At 41.1% G+C, this 22126-nt stretch overlaps 2 protein-coding genes across 8 annotated transcripts in view; one reads left to right on the top strand and one right to left on the bottom strand.

Moving 5' to 3' along the window:
- The window catches only part of PSIP1 (PC4 and SRSF1 interacting protein 1), a 32269-nt gene extending 28095 nt beyond the window's left edge, over window positions 1-4174 (bottom strand). Inside the window, exons 1-2 of one of the 3 annotated variants that reach the window (XM_062599246.1) lie at window positions 3958-4162; window positions 2794-2870 (exon numbers count right to left, since the gene is read on the bottom strand). In XM_062599246.1, the coding sequence (XP_062455230.1) occupies window positions 2794-2870; window positions 3958-4029 (149 nt within the window). In that variant the 5' untranslated portion in view covers window positions 4030-4162. Of the gene's footprint in view, window positions 1-2793; window positions 2871-3957 lie in introns of all 3 variants that reach the window. The other 2 variants (XM_062599247.1, XM_062599248.1) reach the window with 2 other exon arrangements.
- Window positions 4175-8432: 4258 nt separating this feature from the next.
- CCDC171 (coiled-coil domain containing 171) overlaps window positions 8433-22126 on the top strand; it is a 152110-nt gene continuing 138416 nt past the window's right edge. For 3 of the 5 annotated variants that reach the window (XM_062600270.1, XM_062600272.1, XM_062600275.1), the window contains exons 1-4: window positions 8433-8504; window positions 11482-11660; window positions 18642-18780; window positions 20508-20682. In XM_062600270.1, coding sequence (XP_062456254.1) covers window positions 11614-11660; window positions 18642-18780; window positions 20508-20682 — 361 coding nt within the window. In that variant the 5' untranslated portion in view covers window positions 8433-8504; window positions 11482-11613. Of the gene's footprint in view, window positions 8505-9765; window positions 9902-11481; window positions 11661-18641; window positions 18781-20507; window positions 20683-22126 lie in introns of those variants that run through there. The other 2 variants (XM_062600271.1, XM_062600274.1) reach the window with 2 other exon arrangements.

Consider the following 22126-nt stretch of genomic DNA (forward strand, 5'->3'; position numbering starts at 1 on the left):
GGCTAACCTGAAAAGGTCATGTAGCTTTTTAGGTTGATAAAGTTAACCCTACTATGCATGGAAAAGAAAAAGGACCACGAAAACTTGAAAAGGAGAGACATGACCCTAATGCATAGTCCAAGGACTACAGTTCGGAGTGTAACCTTCTGCTTGCCTCTGACTAGCTAAAATTTGCTAATTAGTGGTACAACAGATCCAAACAAAACTTACTAAAATACAAGTATCTTCTTTATTACTGATCTTCAGAAAAGGGTACTACTCCTATGTTAAGACAGCATGAAAACGAACAAAATTAACTTCAATCAAATCCCCAAAGCCTACTTCAAGAAGTATATCTATACACTGTACAGCAAGCAATGACACACTTAGTTGGGTTTGGTAAAATTTGCAGAAAGTTCAGTAATGGCAATCAATGAAAGCAAACTACAATCAACAATGTCAAACTACAAGTTTATAGTAACTTGCAGGAATGAATTAATATTTCTTCCTAGAAGTCAGGTACGAATCATTCTGGAGCAAGAGTCTGAGTTTTCTTTTCCTTCTTCAGCTCCTCTCTTTTTTTAAAAACCTTCCATACATCTGGAAAATATCATCCAGCTCACAAATGAGCTTTTTATCATGATTAAGCTCATAATCTTAATTTTCAGAATTACCTTTACTTGAAGAAAGATACGCTGCTTATGTGCAGATTAATAAAAACCTGAACATACACTGTGACTAACTTTGCCCAAGTGTATAATTCTAACTACAAAAAGTACACTGCAGAACAAGTTTACTGAATTTAACTCCTGTTAAAAAGTATGGAAAATGGTTGCCTCTACTTAATTCCAGACAGACTACACTACTCTATCACTCACCGCTACAAAGCTAAACAAAATTAACTGCCATTAAACAGCATCCTCTTTTCATTTGGTCTGCTCCTTCCTGTTGTTACACACAGCCATCTGCCTATACATGTAGCTATGCATAGAAAGCACAAGTACTACAAGATCAAGGAATATGGGAGTTTCACCTACTACCACTCTAAGGATCACAACATAAATGAGACACTTAAGAACAAAGACTACAAGACAGCTGGCTCACAGAAACATCCCCTAGTTTGTAATGTACAGGAAAAACAAGAAACAGAACTTTCTCTTATATTCTAAAGAAAATCTCCTGAAGACTCCAAAATACAGTAATCCTGAATCTACAGTCTCACCGAAACTAGATTCCAGTAAAACTTCGCTTTGTAAGAGCATTACAGTGAGGAATAGATATGTCAAATTTACCCATGTACAATTAGCCAAAAAAAAAAAAATCATGATCAAGCATGACTTAGGAACCTAAGTCATATTTAAACTGGTCATGATGCTTCCCAATCTTTTATGAAATTAAAGCTTTATATCAAGAATTATTTCTTTTTCTCTGTATTTTCCCATGTCCCTGAACTTATTTTCAGAATCTATCAAAAACAAAGTAGTGCAATCCAGAATAACATATATTACCAAAGGAAGAAACAAAACAGTATTGTGTTTTTAACTGCTAAAACATCCTGGAAAAAAGAAAAGTAACCTACTATGTACTGCTTAAAATTAGCACAAAAAAAGAAACAGGATTCAAACCCAGCAAGCTTGAATCAAATTCTAGAAGCCCCTTTTTGCCCACAAAACTACATACACAAAAAAACCTCAAGCTACTGAACAGCTCCACTGAAAGATAGGAACAATTAAAAAATGCCTAGTAAACCGTGCCAGGTACATGGTTACTATTTGACAGAGAAGTTACTTCTTACAAAAGTAGAAAGTAGAAGCATCTTCTTCTACCATGACTTACTTTTACAGATAGGTGGGAAGTACTAGATTAAAGAAATTTCAATGGCCTTTCTAGAAACTTCAAGAAACAGAGCACCTGTATAGAAAATTTCCGTTTTTGTGACTTGTCTATCTACAATTTGTTATTTCATTACGAAAAGAATCAAGAACCAAGAACTACACTGTAAGTTAAAAAAAAATCAGGTAGTAAAAGTGCACTGAATTTGAGGTCTTCACAAACTACCCTAGAACAATGAGTTGTATCATAAAAGTAGTATGATGATTTTTCACGAAACAGAGAATAGCATAAAAAGCAGCATATTTGGAAGCATGTTTAGGAGTGGAAGAAAGGTTATCTACAACAGAAACATTGTCCCTTTAAAGCAGATTTTGTATTTTATTGCAACATGCTAGCATCCAACAAGGATAAGGATTTTGCAGGATGGCAGGTACAAAACTAGCTAGGACCTGGAGCATCAATTGCACCTCCATAACTTCAGAAGAAACAAAGATGACACCTTCAAAAACCCTCAGGAAGAAAAAAGCCAAAGAAGAACTTGGTCTATTTCTCAAGTTTTGCTTATTTCATTATTTTCAGCTTACCTCAATGTATTTTTGAGAATATATTTTTGAGAATTTGGGGAATACAGAAGACTAAAATTACAAAAGAAAGAAACCTACCCATCATATCTTCAGGCAGGATTTTTCTTCTGATTAGCAAAGAGTACACAATACAGTTATAATCTATTATTCCTCTGAATAGCTTACATCAAGTGTTAAAAGAAAGCTGACTGTCTTGCTTTCAAACAAGATCAGTTTAGGAAGAGATGGTCTGCTATTGAATGCTCTAAATTCTAAGATATACTACATTCAGGCAAGCCATTACGTTACTGTAGAAGTGTTCTGCAAGGGAGAGAGGTTAAGAAAAAAAAAAGAAAAAAAGAAAGAAAAAAAGGAAAAAAAGGAAAAAAAAGCATGCCCTCTAATGTGAATGACTTACGTCTCATGGGTGCCAAAAAAGAAAATAGGCATTTTATTTGTAGGAGGTTTTACTGCTCCATCAGGAACTTCATCCACCTAGGGAAAGAAAAACTGTAATTAAAATTGAGTAACAGATAAAAACAGTCTAAAGATGAAATGTTAAAAGTGTTAAGTGTGAAAAAAAAAAGATGCTACAGAAAAACAAGAGGTTAAACAAAGCATGTCTCAAGGATTACATGCTTAAAAATGCAACCAAACCAAGGACAGTATTAGCAACAATAGGAAATGACAACTCCTTCTCTATTACAACAGCGCTTATGTTACCATTTACAACAACAAAAAGAACCCGAAGATGGGCTCACGAGTAAAAGCAGAATTCAATCTGATCCAAATATCATCTCTCCTTCATCATAAACTATAGAAACACTTATCTTTATACTGGACTGATGACTTGTCCAAGCTCAAAATGTCAAACGTTATGAAAATTAAAAGGTCATTGAACTTGTTTTTAGAAAATTCTTAACAGAAATTTAGTTAAACCTCTGGTAATGAGTCTTCTGTCTACATTTTCATAAAAATTCGGCATCACTTTTCCAACTGAGCTGGGAGAACAAAAAAGAGGACACAACAACTATCACATTATACTCTCAATTTAGGGAAAGGCTAGAGGATTGGCTCACCTCACTATTAAAAAGTAACCCTTCCATAACTTTAGGTTTCTTTTTTGTGTGAAAAAGGTACAATTACTCGGGAACAGCATCTTTTTTGTTTTTTAGGTTCTTCCTGTAGGGTTCCAGAGCTTGTTACGCTACTAAATAGTGCTCATTTCTCAAAATTGAGTTAAATGGTGCAATAATTCAAACGTTTTAGATTTTTTACCCTCAAAACACAGCTCCATCTGCAGAGAACCACGTCTTTAACGCAGAGGCATACAGAACGTTTTAAATAGATCGCATAAGCGCTTTTTCTCACCTCGAAACTCCGCCCAGAAGTTCACCTAAAACCTTTCTAAGGTTCACCAGAGAGCACTGCTCGAGATAAAACCGCCATGTACACTCCTTGTACCACACGGGGAGGCCGACGGCAGAGGCGATTCCCCCGCGCTTCCCCCCACGGGGTCTGCCCGCCCGCCGGCCCCGGCGGAGAGGAGGCGGCGGTGGCCCGCCGGGGCAGGGCGCCTTACCCGGGCCGGCCAGTGCGGGTATCCTTTCATCTTGGCGAAGATTAGGTCTCCGGGTTTGAAATCGCGGCTCATGTTTTCTCACCGGGCCGCCGCCAGGCCAGGCCAGGAGGGCCGAGGGGAGGGGGGGGCACCTCAGCCGCCGCCGCCGAGGTCCCGCTGCGGAGGGAAGCGCGCCGCGCCGGGGGAAGGGCGACGCGGGAGGCCCGTCAAGGCCGGGCGCCGCCGCCGGGCGCCCCGCGGCCGCCCCCCAACCGCGCCCGCGCGCCCGTCACGCGCTCGCGCCGCCACGCGCCCGCCCGCGGCCCGCCCGCGCCCGCCGCCGCCACCGCCCCGGCCCCCGCCGCACGGCCGCGCCGCGCCGCGCCGCCCCCCGCGCGCAGCGCGCGCCGCAGCGGAAGCAGCGCGGGCGGGCAGGAAGGCCCGGCCCGGCCCGCTATGGCGCCCCGGAGGCGCCGCCGCGGCCGGCCGGCCGGCCCGCCCGCAGCCCACCTCGGCCCGCGCCGCCGCCGCCGCGGGAGGCGCCGCCGCCGCGCTGCCTGCTCCCGCCAGGCGGGGCGATACCAAACGGCGCGCGGCCGCCGGGGGGAGGCGGCTCCGCTCGCGCGCACGGCGCTGGCGGCGCAGCGCGGGCAGGGGGCGCGCCGCCCCCCCCCCGCCCCGGGCCGAAGTGGCTCGTTCCGCGGGGCGGGGGCGGCTCCGGCGCGTCCCGCGGCGCTGCCCGCTGCCCCCCGCCCGCCCCGGCGGAGCGGCGCGGAGCGGAGCGGCGCGGCTCCCGCGGGCCGGGCGGCCCTGCCGCCCCGTTCGCCCCCCGAGGAGCCGTGAGCGGTGTTCAAGGCGCTTGGCCTGTGCAGGCTCTTCGCAGGGGCGAATTTTTCAGTCATTCACGAATTAGAAATAGCCAGATGGTCACCAGCTGCGTCTGGGGGGTGGGAGCGTGTGCCTGTCCCCACTGTTACCCTGCTCTGAGCTGTTTTTCTCTCACCCTTTAAAACCCGTCCATGACTCCCCCCTTTCTTAAACTTTTCCTCTCCATACTGCTGCATGTGCCAAAGCTGTTGATTCTCCCCAAGTACTCCTTTTCTGTCGTTTTTTAAAATTCTTTTCTCTTGATTTCTTCCTACATCCAGAAATCCCTGCACTATCTAAACTCTCTAAAACTAGTGTTCTTACCCGCCACTCAGTCGTCAGAGTTCCTTTCCTTTCCCGCGATTGCCGCTAGTTCGGACTGCCTTACTCTCCTTGCCCGATCCGCATCCCCTCTCTTTCAACCTGTGAAGCTCACTCTTCATCTAATTTCAGCGCCTGCAGCCTCCCTCTTTCTCTGCCTATCTCCCTATCGCCTTGTTGAATGCATCAGGCACCCTCAGCCTCCCCCTGCTTTCTCATGCAAATACCTTTTCCAGACAGAAGATTAAAGGTGCAGATTTTCACGCGACAGTTTCTTTGTCCCTGTCTTTGTCACTGTCAGATCCTGTTGGGTTTGGTTCTTTTTTTTCCTACACCCAAAATTAGCAGGCAATAAGCTCTCCCTGCCTGATGCTCCCACACTGCACCACTTGGAAATCACAGAACTGCATCTGCAGCGTGCCAAACCAGGAAAAAGAGCCGTGGAAAGCAGTAATGGCTCAAAATGTTATGTCTTACATCTCATTAGCTAATACTGGCATATTTAACCATTTCGTGGTTGAAGACTCACTCTCTGCACATGGCCTGATGCACGAGATTTACAGGCCACATTTCTGCCAGCAGCCTCCCTCCATGCTACCTGGGCCCAGAAGTGGAGTCCTTTGGAGATTAACAACCATACTGCTGTCAGGTTTGGATACTGAAACAGAGTCAGGCACAAAACACCCACTTGTGCAGAGAATCACCTGTTGGTGCAAAGAAAGTTCTGCTTTGTTCTAGATTCCCTTCTTCTTCATGCAAAAAGGCCATTTATAAATGTCAGCAGCTAAAATTTAAAGAGTAAAAAGTGCTCTCTGAACAAGTTGCAGTTTCTGCATGATTAGGCTCATTTATACATTAAGTAAAGGTAAGACCAAAGACAGTCATTGCTCAAGTAAAAATTAACACAGAATGGAAAAACTGTGCATTCTGAAAAGCAAGTATCATGCTTGAAAGAGAGTAAAATGCCATAATGATGCTATTTTGAGCAGTACTGTATCGCTGTTTTTTATCAAATGATTTTTGTTTTAGATGATAGAATCTTGGAGCTTCAGGTAGACCTGCCACTTGATGCAAAAGTGAAAGGTCAGTCCACTGATAAACAGAGAGTTACAAGCCCTGTTCCCACTGTTACCCTGCTCTGAGCTGTTTTTCTCTCACCCTTTAAAACCCATCCATGACTCCCCCCTTTCTTAAACTTTTCCTCTGTATACTGCTGCCATGAATGGCTGACTCTGTGGAGCTTGTCTGCTTGAAACAGTAGTTTCAACTGATTTCCTGCAGGTGTGGGTTATGTTGTGTTGCAAAGAAGCAAGCTGGTATCCTGTCTGAAAATGAAGCAGTTACTCTGCTCTGCTAAGTCAGAGCCAGACTGAGGTATCATAGTATCGTGTTCTCACTCCTTCTGTCTGAACATCAAGCACTACTTTTAGGCACATTATAAGCACGTCTCTTTGCAGAATCTACTCCATGGAGTTAGTAATAAGTTAATGTTATTGCAATGTGTAATACGGTTTTGATTTGTTTCTACTTTCTAAATATATATTTGTATATATAACATAAACATGTACATATATATGTATATGTGATATCTGTACATATATATATATATGCATATTCAGACCGAAATATTCCTTAAACTGTGCAGAACAGTCTAAGACCTTGTATACATGAGATGTACCTTTTTAATAAAGGAGGAAGTTTGATGGTTTGTTTTGAAGCATGGGTGCAGCAACGTTTTTCTGTAACTTTTGTAAATCAAAGCAAAGAAGATAGGCATGCTATTTTGGGCAGATAAACTGATCTGCTAATACAGTCAGTAGTTAGCAAGCTGTTATGATACTGAAACCTATTAGAATTTGGACATGGTGTTAAACTACGATTCCTGATTGCTTTCACATTATGCCATAACTTGTCTGACTTCAATAGCTAGTGCCATTTTCCATCTGGTTTGGTTCAATTTCTAACTACTTTTCAGACAACAGAAGTGAAGGAGACCTCTTGACTACTGTATTTTTCATCAGCAAGAAAATTTTGTGTTACTTCTAAGAGCAGTAACATGATAAAATCTTTCAATTTTGTGCACCTAGACAAAGCACTTATTGATCTGGTATACAATAAAACACTTAAAATGCCTACATTATGTACAAGTAGCAGAAACACAGATAAAAAACAATTGTACAGATGAAGTCACAAAATAAAGATTTGATACTTATTTTGGAGGTTTGAAATATTATGAAACTTTTTTGTCTCTCGCAATTAAAATTTTATCTGAATCCTGAAAAAATATCATCAGGTTATCCTTCACGTCACAGTTCTGAAAATTTCAGCCTGAAGTGACATTTTGGCAGTTACTAGTAACAGGAAACAACTTTGGTATGGAAAGCACTTGTAGACCTTTGCTGCTATGACAGAACTTGCAATCCTGAAGTATCTCATGCTGACTTAAAATCTAAAGCAAGTAGCTATACTTCAAATTCAGTATGAGTATACTGTTTTCTCAAATGTGGTTAAGCTAAGCGAATTCTAACTTCAGAAATAACTACCTTTAGTGAGCGTTATTTTTGCTCCTGTGGGGAATTCCAGCTGGAAAAAAAATGTTGATTATTATGGGGGTTGATTTTTTTAAATGTCAATTATGAACAGTAGAAATATTTCTCACTAAGTTTTCTGATGGGATATTATTGAGAGCTTCAGTTTTAAAAGTCTGAAATAAAGGTTTAGCTTTGATTCAATTCTGTTTACTTCCGAGTTGTTGCATTCAGATTTAATGCTCAGACTGAATTTGAAAAGTGGGTTACCAGCCCAAATACAGTCTCTAGGAGACTGCCTTCTCTGCTTTTCCCAGTCGTTTCAGGGAGGATTTCGCTCAGCCTCCCTCGGTGCCCGGCGCCGCACCCGTTTAGCCGTGTGGCGGGCAGCACGACGGCCCCAGAGCCCGCTCGCGGGAGATGACCCCGGCGGGGCCTCCCGCTCCTGCGCACCCGCAGCAGCTCGCCAGGCGCCCGCCATTTCGCGCCGCGCCACCCGAGCCCCGCCCGGAAGCGCAGTCCCCTCCCCCCCAGGCATTTCCGGGAGGTGACGCCCCGCCTTCCCTCCCTCCTTCCCGCCCTCCCGTCGCGCAGGCGCCCTCCGCGCCTGTGACAGGCCGAGGCGCCCGCGCCGCCGCCCAGCAGGGCGCAGGAGCAGGAGCCGCGGCTGCGCATGCGCGGCGACGCGACGCGACGCGGCGCGGCGGTCGCCGGGGCGCTTTGTGGCCGCGCGCGTTCCGGTCCCGGAAGTCGCCGTTGGAGTCTCCTCCCCGCGCGGGGCGGGGCCTGTTCGCGTCCGCGTCCCCCGGGCCCTAGCGACGGCGCGGCCTCGCGGGCGGCGGCGAGGGCGAGGTGGGCCTCTCTCGGTTGGCGGCGGCGGCCCCGGCCCCGGCCCCGGCCCCGGCCCCGGCCCCGGTCCCTGCCGTGCGGCCTGCGCGCTGCGCCGGCTCCTGGCGGCGGCGGCGGCCTCGGCAACTGTAACGGCCGGAGGCGCAGGGCTGCTGCTGGCGGTGAAGTCCCCCCAAGCAGGGAGCGGGAGTGTCGTGGGTTTTGAGACGCGAGGGTTTTCAGATGGCTTTTTGTTTGCTTGCTTCTCCCCCCGCTTTATTTTATTTTTTTTTTTTTTTTGGTGATGGCGCTCGGGTGTGGATGGTGCGGTGCTCTGAGCGTTCATTCAGCCTGACAGCTCTGCGGGCTCTTCCCTTTAGCCACAAGCGTGCCGTCGTGTTAAACTTTGCTTAGGCTCCGGATATACCCTCTGAACCGTTAATAACAACACCGGCTTAAACAAAAGATACTTCTCATGTCCTCTGTAACTGTACTGAAAGGACAGTATAACTTTGATTATAGCTTGCGTAAAAGTTAAGGTTTGCATTTGTAAAAATCCTGTGATATTTTGGGGAAAAATAACACTGGCTGTACATTTTATAACTGCTAGTGTGAAAGTGTTACTTATACTTGATTTTTACCACAGTTCAAAGCGGTGAGTTTTAAGACCATGATTAGGTTTATTTTATATTGGGAAGTCTCGCTGGTTTTAGTAAAGTATGTTAAGAACCTCATGGAAAGAGTATGTCACACCCTTTGTAGGAAGCCCAGATTAAATACCTAGTTACTTAGCAAGTGAAGACTTCTGTTACCGTTTATTTTAATTTTATAGGATTTTCACAAGCTGTTCCTTGGCATCTGAAAACCTCGTTTTCCAACAGTGGAATAGGACTCTTGTTTTGAGTGTTTGTTGCTAATAAGATAGTTATTATTACCCATTTGACAAGGAAATGTTGCAGATTGAAGACCCATTCAAAAGTAGTATTCCCACAGAATTTTCTTTAGATTTTTTTTTCTTTGCATGACTTAAGAGCAATTTCAGAAACTTTTCAAACTGTACAGTGGTGTGAATGTGAGAGTATGTTTTGGTTATGTTTTCATAAACATTTCATTTCAAAATTTTTCACTCAAGGTATTCATTGTTAGACAGAGTCAGTGGATTCTGTTCTTGAGGGGAGGCTTTCTGACCAAGGAAGTCTTACTTATAGCTATATATAGATGTACATGTATGTATGTGTGTGTGTATATATATATATATATATATATATTTTTTTTTCCCCCACAGTTCGTTATGGGTGTTGAAGTAGGATGCCGTGATTTGTGTTAGAGCCCAGTAATCAGCCTGCTTATCTTTCAGTGAACACTGATGAGCAGTTTAGGAGGGCTCCATTCACAGGGCAGTCATAGTCAACCACTTGAAGGTAACTGGTTAATGATTATAAGGCCTATCACAAATATAGTACAGAATTACCTGTAGTTGTTTGAGTTGTTTATCTAGATTGATAAAATTTCTGAACTAGTTTCCTAAGGAATATGGAGACTATGGGAAGAAGGACTATGTATTCATTAAGTATCCTTGAGAGATGCTCTATATTTCCCAGCTAAAGCTTAAAAAGTTGGTGTGTCAGGATTGTATTTCAGTCTCCGTATCTTCTAAAGCTGGATTTGTTTTCTCATTACTAAGGATTTAACAGACCTTAACATGTCTGGTAGTTGTGCCACAAACATGTCTGTACTTCCAAAATGAGATCTTTTCTCAGGTGAGATGGAAACTATGTAGCTTTTCTTTAGAACAGGAGTAATTTTGTCAGTGACAGTTGTATGGTAGTTGCATGTTTTGGGACTTACAAACATATGTATCAAGGTGAATTCTGATTGTGATTAAAATCAGAAATTTTGCATTTAGATATCCTGGGGGAACTGGAGGAAACTATTCCACTGTGCTTTTGTTCTTGTGTTACTCCACTTGATTTTGCCAATGCTTGGAGTAACTTTGAGTATTCGAGAATAAAACAGTATGATAAAAATATTTAATATAAAGCAGTATGAGAAAGAAAAGATGGACATACTTTATTATGCTTTTGTATGAAGAAAAGTTACAGAATTATTCTGGCTGCATGTTCTCAAGCATAAATGCACTTTCTGATGGGGAGCTTTTTTAAAAAAACTCTAGAATTAACAGTTTCACCTTATAGATAATATACTACACCAAGCAATTCAATGTTCAGTCAGACAGAAATAAATTTTGGCAAATGTGTAACGGCAATCTTGAGATAATAAAGATGGCCTCCAGGCTAAGTTCTTGTTTTGCTCCTTAGACTGGAAGTCCATCTGATGTGAAGTTTAAAAGCAGGGCTTCATAATTTGTTAATCTCACTGCTGAATATAATCTACTCTTCATGAGGCCTTTTTAAGGCAAATACGCTATTCATATTTATCTCTTTTTTTCAGTGATACTGAATGAGCGATTTTTTTTCTGAAAGTTCAGTTTAATACTGCTGTATATCCCCAAATATACTAAATATGGCATAAAAATATTTTCAAATAGAAGATGCCAGGTTTGTGCAACAGTCAGGAGACTTGGTATGTTAAAGGATATCATGCAGGAAGGCTTGAATATTGACCTGCTTTTTTTTAAAAAAAAATAAAAAACATAGTACATGCATATATCTCCACTTAAAATTATGGAATTTATGGAATCTATTCTCTTAGGATGGGAGTGATTTACATAGTATAATATTTTGTATTTACATTCTTCTGAAGACTCTGGCAGTGGATATTTTCAAGTTGTATTTTTTCTGTTTTCACCTACGTTGTTCAAGCCTAGAGGACTGAACCCATAAGAGCAGATTCTCTCTGTCAACTAAGACTGACACTGAATTACAGTTGATGGTCATTGTCCACATGACTTCCTAGTAACACTGTTTAGTGACTGTGAGTATTAACAGATGATTCTTTTACTTTGTTGCCAAGTAAACTAAAGCATGTCTCTGTATTGCAGGTTTCAATATGTTTTTATGATATGGAAAAGAAAAATTTTTGAAGCTTCCCAATTCCCATAAAAGTATTTATAGTAGAAGATTATGTTCATTTTCCTGAGTTTATAAACTTGAAAAGCTGCATATTGGACATCATGAGTTTGTCCTCTCCAGAGATCTACACTACCCCTGAAGTTAAATGGTGAGCTCCAATTTCTTCTTTAAAAGTCTAATAACTTGGTTAATCTTTTTCTATTTTGTTTGAGAGAGCTCTGAAATAATGTAATTCAGAATGAAGAAGAGCCAGAGAAGTAATAAATGCATAAAAGCTGTATCATGTTAGCATGATTATTTAAGAATAGCGCAGCTAACAGAGGCAGCCAACAGACGCAGCAGTTTGTGCAGCACTGTCTTGGCTCTGCCTTGAACTTATGGGGCCCGTGTTGGACAGGGTCTGCTGACCCTTGTGGAACGAGGGGACTAGAGTGTGACTCTGCTAACAGGTAAGGGGAGCTGGACAAGGACAATTGCAGGTAGCCTTAGGCTCTCCTGAAAGAAGCCTCAGCAATTATCCCCCACTGTAGCTGGGTGCAGCTACTGCTAACGAGCAGTCTGCCTTGCCCCTGAATAGAGGGAGCTGGGGTTTTTGACACAGGTAGCCCTCCTTTAGGGTGGATCAAGTACCCTCTGGGTTGGTAGTAAAATCGCCTGCTGGAGGCGAGATGTGTCTGAAAGGCTGCCAAGGCTTCTCCGTTCCTCAGACTACTACCCTCTGCTGCTCTTTCACGTGGCTGCTGACGATGCAGAGAGCAAACTAGAGACAGTCAGGGAAGACTTCAAGGCTTTTGGCGCAGTGGTCAAGGGTCTGGGAGCCCAGGTGGTCTTCTCATTGTTCCTGCCCATTAGGGAGAGGAATGGGAGGAGGAGTAGGAAGATTTTCCAAATCAACGCCTGGCTACACCACTGGTGTTGGCAACAGGGTTTTGGATTCTATGACCATGGAACATGGTTTGAAGACCAACAACTAGTGGGGAGAGATGGGATTCACCTCACAAAGTGGGGTACGTTTGCCTTTGCAAATAGGTTGTCCAGCCTAGTAAAGAGGGCTTTAAACTAGGTAGGAGGAGGGGGGGGTGTCATACAGGCAGGGTAGACAACAAAATACAAGTTGGATTGGGGGGCCTCCGACGGGTGCATGCAGCTGGGGGTATGCGTTTGGGACATGGCTATGGGCGACCCCTGTACACCCTTTCTGGGAAACCTGCAGGCATGACCACCTCTCTGAAATGCCTGTGCACCAATGCATGCGGCATGGGGAACAAACAGGAGGAGCTGGAGATCTATATGCGATCACAGGGCCATGATCTCATTGCAATCACAGAGACATGGTGTGATAGCTCACATGACTGGAACGCTGCCATGGATGGCTATGCGCTTTTTAGGAAAGACAGGCCAGGAAGGAGAGGCAGTGGAGTTGCTCTTTATGTGAGAGAGCAGCTGGAATGCATCGAGCTCTGCCTAGGTGGGGAGGAGGAGGAAGCAGTTGAGAGCTTATGGGTAAAGATCAAAAGGCAGGCTAGCATGGGGGACACTTGTGGGTGTCTACTACAGGCCACCTGACCAGGAAGAGAAAGTTGATGAGGCCTTCTATAGACAGCTGGGGGTAGCCTCACGATCACAGGTCCTGGTTCTCATGGGGGACTTCAACCACCCTGACATCTGCTGGAGGGACAACACAGCAAGGCACAAACAGTCCAGGAGGATCCTGCAATGCATTGAGGCTAACTTCTTGTCGCGGATGGTGGAGGAGCCTACAAGGAAGGGTGTCCTGCTGAACCTTGTCCTTACCAACAGAGAGGGACCAGTTAGAGATGTGAAGGTTGGGGGCAGCCTTGGCTGCAGTGATCACGAGATGGTGGAGTTGAGGAGGATAGGATTAGAGACCTTCTGGGCAGGCTAGACATCCACAAATCCATGGGTCCGGATGAGATGCTCCCTCAGTACCCGTGGGTGCTGGTGGATATTATTACCAGGCTGCTCTCCATCATCTTTGAAAGGTCCTGGAGACCTGGAGAGGTGCCTGAGGACTGGAAGAAAGCCAATATCACTCCAGTCTTCAAGAAGGGCAAGAAGGAGGACCCAGGCATCTATACGCCAGTCAGCCTCACCTCCATCCCTGGAAAGGTGATGGAACAGCTCATTCTGGATGTCATCTGCAGACATATGGAGAAAAGCAGGTGATCAAGAGTAGCCAGCGTGGATTCACCAAGAGGAAATCCTGCTTAACCAACCTGATAGCCTTCTGTGATGGAGTGACTGGCTGGGTAGATGAGGAGAGAGCAGTGGACATTGTATACCTTGACTTCAACAAGGCTTTTGACACTGTCTCCCAGAACATCCTCCTAGAGAAGCTCAGGAAGTGTGGGTTAGACGAGTGGAGAGTGAGGTGGATTGAGAACTGGCTGAAAGGCAGAGCTCAGAGGGTTGTCGTCAGTAGTGTGGAGTCTAGCTGGAGGCCTGTGGCTGGTGGAGTCCCCCAAGGACTCAGTACTGGGTCCCATCTTGTTCAACTTCTTCATCAATGACCTGAATGAGGGGACAGAGTGCCTTCTCAGCAAGTTTGCTGATGCTACCAAGCTGGGAGGAGTGGCTGATACAGCTGAGGGCTGTGCTGCCATACAGAGAGACCTGGACAGGCTGGAGAGTTGGGCGGAGAGGAACCTCCTGAGGTTCAACAAGGGCAAGTGCAGAGTCCTGCACCTAGGGAAAAATGACCCTAGGTACCAGTACAGGCTGGGAGCTGACCTTCTGGAGAGCAACTCTGCAGAGAAGGATCTGGGAGTGCTGGTGGATGACAAATTGACCATGAGCCAGCAATGTGCCTTTTTGGCCAGGAAGGCCGATGGTCTCCTGGGGTGCCTTAGGAAGAGTGTTGCCAGCAGGTCGAGGGAGGTGATTCTGCACCTCTCCTCAGCCCTGGAGAGGCCTCATCTCGAGGACTGTGTCCAGTTCTGGGCTCCCCAGTCCAACAGAGACATGGAGCTACTGGAGAGAGTCCACTGTGGGGCTACGAGAATGATCAGAGGGCTGGAGCACCTGCCCTATGAGGAACAGCTGCGAGAGCTGGGCCTCTTCAGCCTGGGGAAGAGAAGCCTGAGGTGGGATCTTGTCAATGTGTACAAGTATCTGAAGGGAGGGTGTCAAGGGGACAGGGACAAACTCTTTTCAGTTGTCCCATGTGACAGGACAAGAGGCAATGGGCAGAAATTGAAGCACAGGAAGTTCTGCCTGACCATGAGGGGGAATTTCTTCCCTGTGAGAGTGACGGAGCACTGGACCAGGTTGCCCAGAGAGGTTGTGGAGTCTCCTTCTCTGGAGATCTTCAAGGCCCACCTGGATGCAACCCTGTCTACCATGCTCTAGATGACCCTGGTTGAGCAGAGAGGTTGGACTACATAATCTCCAGAGGTCCTTTCCAACCTCACTGATTCTATGATTCTCTGATTTAAGAAGATTTACTAGAAGGCATACATAATGGCCATCAGATGTACAAGTATTCTCATATAATTGTGAAAGGCAATTGTTAAAAGATATAGTCTAGAGATAAAGGGAGTGGCTGTATACAATTAGGAAACTTACCTTGAGTTCCGGAGAGTTTTCCTACCTAAGTTGGGATGTAGAAGTCAGCTTCTCTGTATACACACATATGCACACACAGAGAATAAGTTTCTGTAGTTGTTAGAGCAAAGAAATATATACTAAAGGACTTGGAAAATATTTTCAGTGGATATTGCATGTCGAATATATGAGTGTGGAAGGGGAAGTTCAGCTCTTTTCCTCTTTTGATTTACTGCAATATACTTGTATTTCTTTTGGAACACGTAATTTAAATGAAATGCCCTGTCCCATCAGATTTGCTAATGTAGTCCAAGGAAGGTAGGATGGAAAGCTTCAGTTAAGTTTTTCTAGTCTTGCATGTGTGTTTTATTTTGTACAATTAATATGCATCAGATCTTTGGCACAATTTAAATAGACTAATTCATTCTGCTTGCCTTGTTGTGAGAGCTGTTTTTTGCTATTTAAGACTAATTATATAAAGCTCCCAGTTACTTAGGAAGGAACAGCAAAATTTCATAAATGTAAACTTTGGTTAGGACATCTCACTGCAGGCCATTTCCTCAGCTGTGGAAGTTTAGAAAACCTCACTGACAGATAATAAACAAAAGTATTACAAAATTACTTTACTTTTTCTCTCAGGTCTGGGAAAAAAAGCTGGTAAAAGCCTTTTTCTTTAATGTTCTATATCCAGTGTAATTAACCGACTTGTGAAGTAAATGCCAGTTTAAGTTTTTTGACTTACAAAATATTCATTCTGCAGCGTAGAACTTACTGGCTGTTTCACCTGCTTTTATGTTTTCCTGGACAATCTTAAAAATGCTATGAAAGATAGTTCCTTAGATAAAAGCTGTAGTAAATAAAAGATGTATATTAAAAAAAAAAAAAAAAAAAAAAAAAGATTATCGATTATTAATGTGGAAGAGCAGAAATACAAAGCTTTCTCTGAATTCCTCTTAGAGTGCAGATCATAGGTACTATGAAACTTTCCAGGGACTGTATGTAGTTTTGTATTTCAGTTATGTTTCTGTTAGCTTCAGTTATGCCTATAACACTCTTACATGTGAATATCATATGAATGCGAATGTGGAGGGAATAAGCTCCTTCAACAGGTAGTATGAAGTTTTCATAAGGTACTATATGTGCTCAAGGCCCTGCAGAGATTGAAGAAAATGTTCTCACAGAGGTAAGAAATCATAAGGCCAATCTGCACTTTAATTAAAAATATTTGAGTAGATATTTAAGTAAGTTAGATAATTTAATGGTTAATATTGAGGGATACTAATGGTTTAATATAAGGCTATGCTAAGAATAAATGTAGGTTTATTTTGTTTTACAGTTTAAATTATTAAGTAATATGAGTTCAGAAGTTTGGCAGAAAATACTATTTTAAAAAGGAGCTTTAAAAAGGAGACAGTTTTATTGTGTAGATGTCTAAATTGTGCTAGGCTTTTTTCTTTGATAATTAATAAAATGGTTGCATGGAATAGTCTTCTTCAAAGCTGTTCAATGTACGAATTCTTAATTTACCTGAAGATTTAAAAGTAACTTTATTTACTATACAAGAAGTGTTAATTTCCTGGCTTACATGCAGTGTGCTTTGCATGAAAGAAGTCTTAAATATCAGATTTACAGGAAGAATTAATAAAACCATTATTCTTTCTGTAAACCTCATTTCTTTGTCCTATCCTTCTCCCTGAAGACTTACAGTTGTTTCATTTTGTGTTCTCTCTCTCTCTCTCTCTCTTTTTTTTTTTTTTATTTTTTTTTTTTTATTATTTTTTTGCTTTAATAATATGTGCCTTGCCAACTTTGGTGCTATCTGACTTTCTTTCATTTCTTTTTAGTTGAGACAGGTTCTTCTTGCATTATATCTGAATAAGATGACTTGCCTTTCTTTCACCTCTGTTTCCTCAGACATTTTTAAAAAAAGAAGAAAGGCCTTTTATGTAGTGTCCACAAATGAGCTTTTACACAGTTCCAGCAGCTCTGGCTGTTCTGATCTTTCTTATTTCTCACTTGACCTGCCTCCCTGTCTTCTTAGTGCTTTAGTGAAGAAGTGTATAAATTAATGGTATTCAGCTTGCTTGGAAATCTTGTTGCTATTCTTTTGCCCTTAAAATCGTGATGGTTTCCTTTGGCTGTGGCTCTCACAGTAACCCTGAAAGCTAGTGATGTGGCTGTGGTTTTCTTGTGGTTCATGCAAATTTTAATGTTCATTGGCTACTACAATTAAATAAAAATAAATATGTGTTAAGTACATGACAATCTGTGGAACAATTATCAATGACATACAGTTATTCTGATCTCATATGGTGAAATTTGTCTTGTTTTTAAACTAGACAATATTTAATACATCATAATATTTTGGGACGACTACCAAAAACTTAATTTCTTCTATTGTTACTAGTAATGTCTTTAAAGGCAATACTTAAAAATGTAAATTATTATTCCCCTTCTCACAACATTCTTACCTCCCCCCCTTTTCTTTTTGCTAGTCAACTTGTATGAGAAAAATATATCATTAAGTAGAGCTCTCAATCATGGAAAAATACTAATGATGTCTGTCCACTAACCTAAGGATGAAGTCATCACTTTTGATTTATAAAAAACAAACCATTAAATCCAAATAGATTTGGTTGCTTTTCTAATTAATATTTACGGCTTCTTGTAGACCAAGATGAGCTATTAGCATTTTTAGCTTTGTATGCAATGGTGCCAATTTTATGATTAATTTAATCATGCTTCTCTTTCAAATGTATTTTTTATTTTGTTGTCCTGGCAACTTATTTTTTGTGTGGAGCAGGTAACTATTACAGCCAGCCTTTCTTATGTAAGATGCCACAAAAACTGATTTTTAGGTCTGAAAGATATAAGTTTGTTGAACTCATTTGTTTTATAGTAGTTGAATATGTATCATTTTGCATTGTGTATAAAAGTTTGTTATGAGTATTGTAATAGTTTGTAGAACTCAAGGGCTCATCCATCTAAATACTGAGTAGTATCAATTTTAAATGAAATTCTCAAGGAAATGAAGTTCTTAAGTATTTAGAGGATTAGACCTTTATTGTGCTTGTAAGCAACTGCTTCTGTTTAATTTACATGTATGTGTCTTTGGAAGAAGAAAAATTGGAAAGGTGAGGCTATTTCCAAATATATATATTTATTGCAAGACAGAGGAGGTTTTGAGATAGTAGTACATTGTAAAGTCCTACTGTAGGAGACAGTTAACAGATTTGTTTGTCCTTTTCACTTATGTCATTGGAATGATTTTTGCAGCATTCCAAAAGTTTATTGAATTAATAATAAAGACAATGGGCAGGTGGGAGGAAGACCATGATGTATTTAAGTTAACTGTGTATCTGTTTCAAGTGTATGGTGCTATGTATCTTGCACGATATGCAATTCTATAAAACCTCTTTTAAAAACAATAGTGTGATGACTGCATGGAACAATTTTACTTAAGTGAATGTTTGAATTTTTGGCTCATAATTTGAGCATTGAAATAAATGAGCATTAAACTATATAAGGAATATTTATGTTGTTTGAAAACATTTATATTTTGCAGCTTACACAGTACCAAGAGTGAGTCACGATTATTACAAAGTAGCAATGAATCAGAATTGGACATTGCTGAAGATCTGAGAAGGAAACTCCATCAAGCTAAAAAAGAAAAATTAGACATAACCATTAAACACAATCAGGACGTAAGTAGTTTTTTTGTTCTCTATAATTATTCTTGGAATAAATGTAATTTTTGTCTCATTAAAGTAATGTTTTCAGGTGGTACATTAAATATAGTTTAATGGTCTTGCGAATTCTCAACTTGGGCAAATTTGCAAATTTTCAAAATCTTATTTTTTGACTAAAATATATAGAATACAAAAATGATGATTTATTTGTTGGTAAATTTGTACTTCTAATGAGAACGTCCCTTGCAGGGAGACATAACTTGTACTTTTCCTGCATTACAAGATTTTTCTTGGTGATACAGCAACAAACTAGTACTGAATTGTGGTAATAAAAAACTAGTTTATTAATTTTTTCTTTAACAGGAATATCAGCTTTTCACTAGTGCATATATAGGGAAAGGTGGGCACTGAATAGAGAAGAAGGGGTAATCAACTTTGAATTTGTTGCTACTAGGAACACTTTCCACAACTGTTCATTACAATCTGACAGCTGATGTTCTAATTTGAACTGCATTGATGTGAAAGAATTATTACTACTAATCTGCTCCTGACAGTCTGCTGGGGGGCAGTTGATGCAAGTGCTCCTTCATCTGTTTTGGGCAAAATCGGCAAATAAACTAAGATTGTTGTTCCAAGCCCATTTATTTTTAGGGAGAAAGTCCACATTAAGATATTCCTTCGTTTACTTTTGCATTTTCATGCTGCAGTTAATTCCTTTCTCTGGTCCTGGTCAACTACCAGGCTCTTCTACAAAAAAGATACATGGAATTATCTGTATTTAAAGAAACTCTTAAATTGAGAATTTGTAAGCACAGTATGTACAGCAAAGATCACTTGCAGTGCCATGTAGGTATAGTGATTTGCACCACAAAATTAAGTTACATTTTAAGTAGCTGAATTACTTGCTACTCTGTTCCTTTCCCTCTGCACTTACTGTATAGTTCCTGATTATAGGATGTGCTCAAGTTATCAACGCTCAGTGCTATCAAAGTTAAGGGGGTACTCTGTAGTATATTGCATTCTCAAGAAATTTGTATTTTTTTATCCACCTTCCTTCTTGAAGTAACTTGAAATTGATTTTCTGGACCCATGTTGTTTTTTTTTTTTGCTGGCAGTGATGAGGCTGTTACCCTTCATTTAATCAAAGTCATTCTACAGAGCATTTTCATTATAATTTGTCTATTTTTGCCTGTAAAATTTAGTTCCATTCTGTTTATTTCCAGAATGCCTTTATTAGAGTTGTTTTTATGTTCAGTTATATGTTGGTCAGTTATTGGTCGGTTATTATGCTGGTCTGATAGTGTAGCTTCCTGACATGACTATTTTTTTTAGTGTTCAGTTTAAATAAAGCTAACAGAAAAATGCTTGTTGGACACGATGATTGAGTCACTACAGTTTTTACTTTGACATGCAAAAGAGAACAATATTATGACTATTCATATTTTTGTAAGGCAGTATGTTTTTGGAAAAAGAAGATGATTTTTAGATGAACTTGATCTAAAAATATGACTAGCTGACAAAAACAACAATAAATCACTCAGAACACACATAGATATGCATTGTCACTTTCAGGGCTCTAAATATTTTAAGTTCAAATGGAAGAAGATGACACAAAATTCAGAGTAACTTTTGAAAATATTCTGTAGTTGTATTTCTGTAATGTTACGTTTTCTTAAGGACTTTTGTTGCCGGTTCTGTGGAACAATTTCTTTTTTTTTTTTTTTTTTTTTTTTTTTTTGCAGCTGTCCAGCTATGAAAGCCAGATTGCCAAATTACGGTCTGAAGTTGAGAAAGGAGAGGCTGTTCGACAAAGCCTGGAGTATGAACTGGCGATTGCCAGAAAAGATGCTGGTCTGAAAAGATACGCTGCAGAAGAAAAATTAAGTGATGCAAACAAACGACTTCAGCAACTGCAAGGTATGTTTCCAAAGAGCGAACATGAAACAATGGCTGAGTCTATTCCAAGTCAGGAAGACAGCAGAGATACAGTGACTTAATTAAATTTTCTAGTTATTGCTGTTTTTCTTGTATTTCATTAGTCTTTCCCATGTCTGATCCATCTGTTTTGGTAAACTATTATCCGTACTGTCCCATGTGATAATTAAATTAAGCTGCTAAACCTATCAGCCTGTTTTTGTTTTGCTCCTTCCCTTTCACTGCTACTCAGCTCTTCTTTTGTACCCCCCTTCATTTTATCAAGTTTCACTCCTGTCTTTGTACAGGATGAAATCATAGTGATTGTCTCTGCATCCTGGTCATTGCTCTTTCTAGTAGTTCTTTTTACTTTTTTTTATGCCAAGAAAAAAAAATCCATTTCTGTTGATTTTGACCTGTCTGTTATTTGTTTGCACTCTAACAACTTTTTCCAGCAATTCTGATCATGCTGCTTCTCTCTCTCGTCTTTTCAAAGTTTCAAGCACCTTTCAGTGCTCATGTCCAGTTCACTTCCTTCTCATCCTCCTCCTTGTTCCTTTTCTTAAAGGTAATGGAATATTTATGTTTTGGTAACTCCACAACACACACACTCTGTGAAAGGAAACATGATGGTAGTATGTGTAAGGAGAGGTTTTTACCTAACCATCTTTTTTTCCCGAATTCAGACTTCCTTGATCCTCAACACAGAATGGACAGATTTCTGGTCCTTACAAGGAAGTGATAGGTATTCTTAATTATCTAAGCAAGTGTAATCCCTTTTTAATCCAATATAGAAAATAAATTTATGAATTTACTGACCTTCTATGTTCCATGAACATTTTAGTTATGTATACAGATCTCATTCTTTCAAGGAGAACTTGGAAGCTTTAAAATAATTAAAGTACCAGGTGTTTCTAAGATAATTAGAAAGTTGAACATTTAACTGCTTGGGAAAACTCAAAAGTGAAGTAAAACATTCTTACAAATGGCAGAAGAAAAAAAAAGATTTTTTTCCTTTGGAAATTCCTTTACTATTGCAAGTTGAAGACTTTAACTGTTCATTTAGAGGAAAGCTGTCTTTTTTGTTTGTGCATGATCATTCTGTTTGCTTGCCAGTTTCTAAATGTTCTTTGAGAGTGTCTACTTTAGAAGTGAATAGTGCCTGTTTGTGTATTTGAAAATGCCAGATACTTAAAATCTTGCTTTGTGGTTTACTTTATGATTTAGAAAACTAATTGACTGCTGAAAGTCAAATCGTTATGACATTGCTTCTTGTTTTTTGCAGTTAGTGACTTCCTGCTTTTTTTTTCTTTTTTCTTTTTATTTTTCTTTTCTCCTGGTTGTTTGGAGCCTCTTCAGCTTGTTTGGTGCTTGAATGTGACCAGTATTTGACTGCTTGGACAGAAAGGCCCATTTGTGGCTTGCTGTCCTCTTCTGTATTTCCTGT

The sequence above is a fragment of the Rhea pennata genome, chromosome Z (genome assembly GCF_028389875.1).
Source record: "Rhea pennata isolate bPtePen1 chromosome Z, bPtePen1.pri, whole genome shotgun sequence".
Lineage (NCBI taxonomy): Eukaryota > Metazoa > Chordata > Aves > Rheiformes > Rheidae > Rhea > Rhea pennata.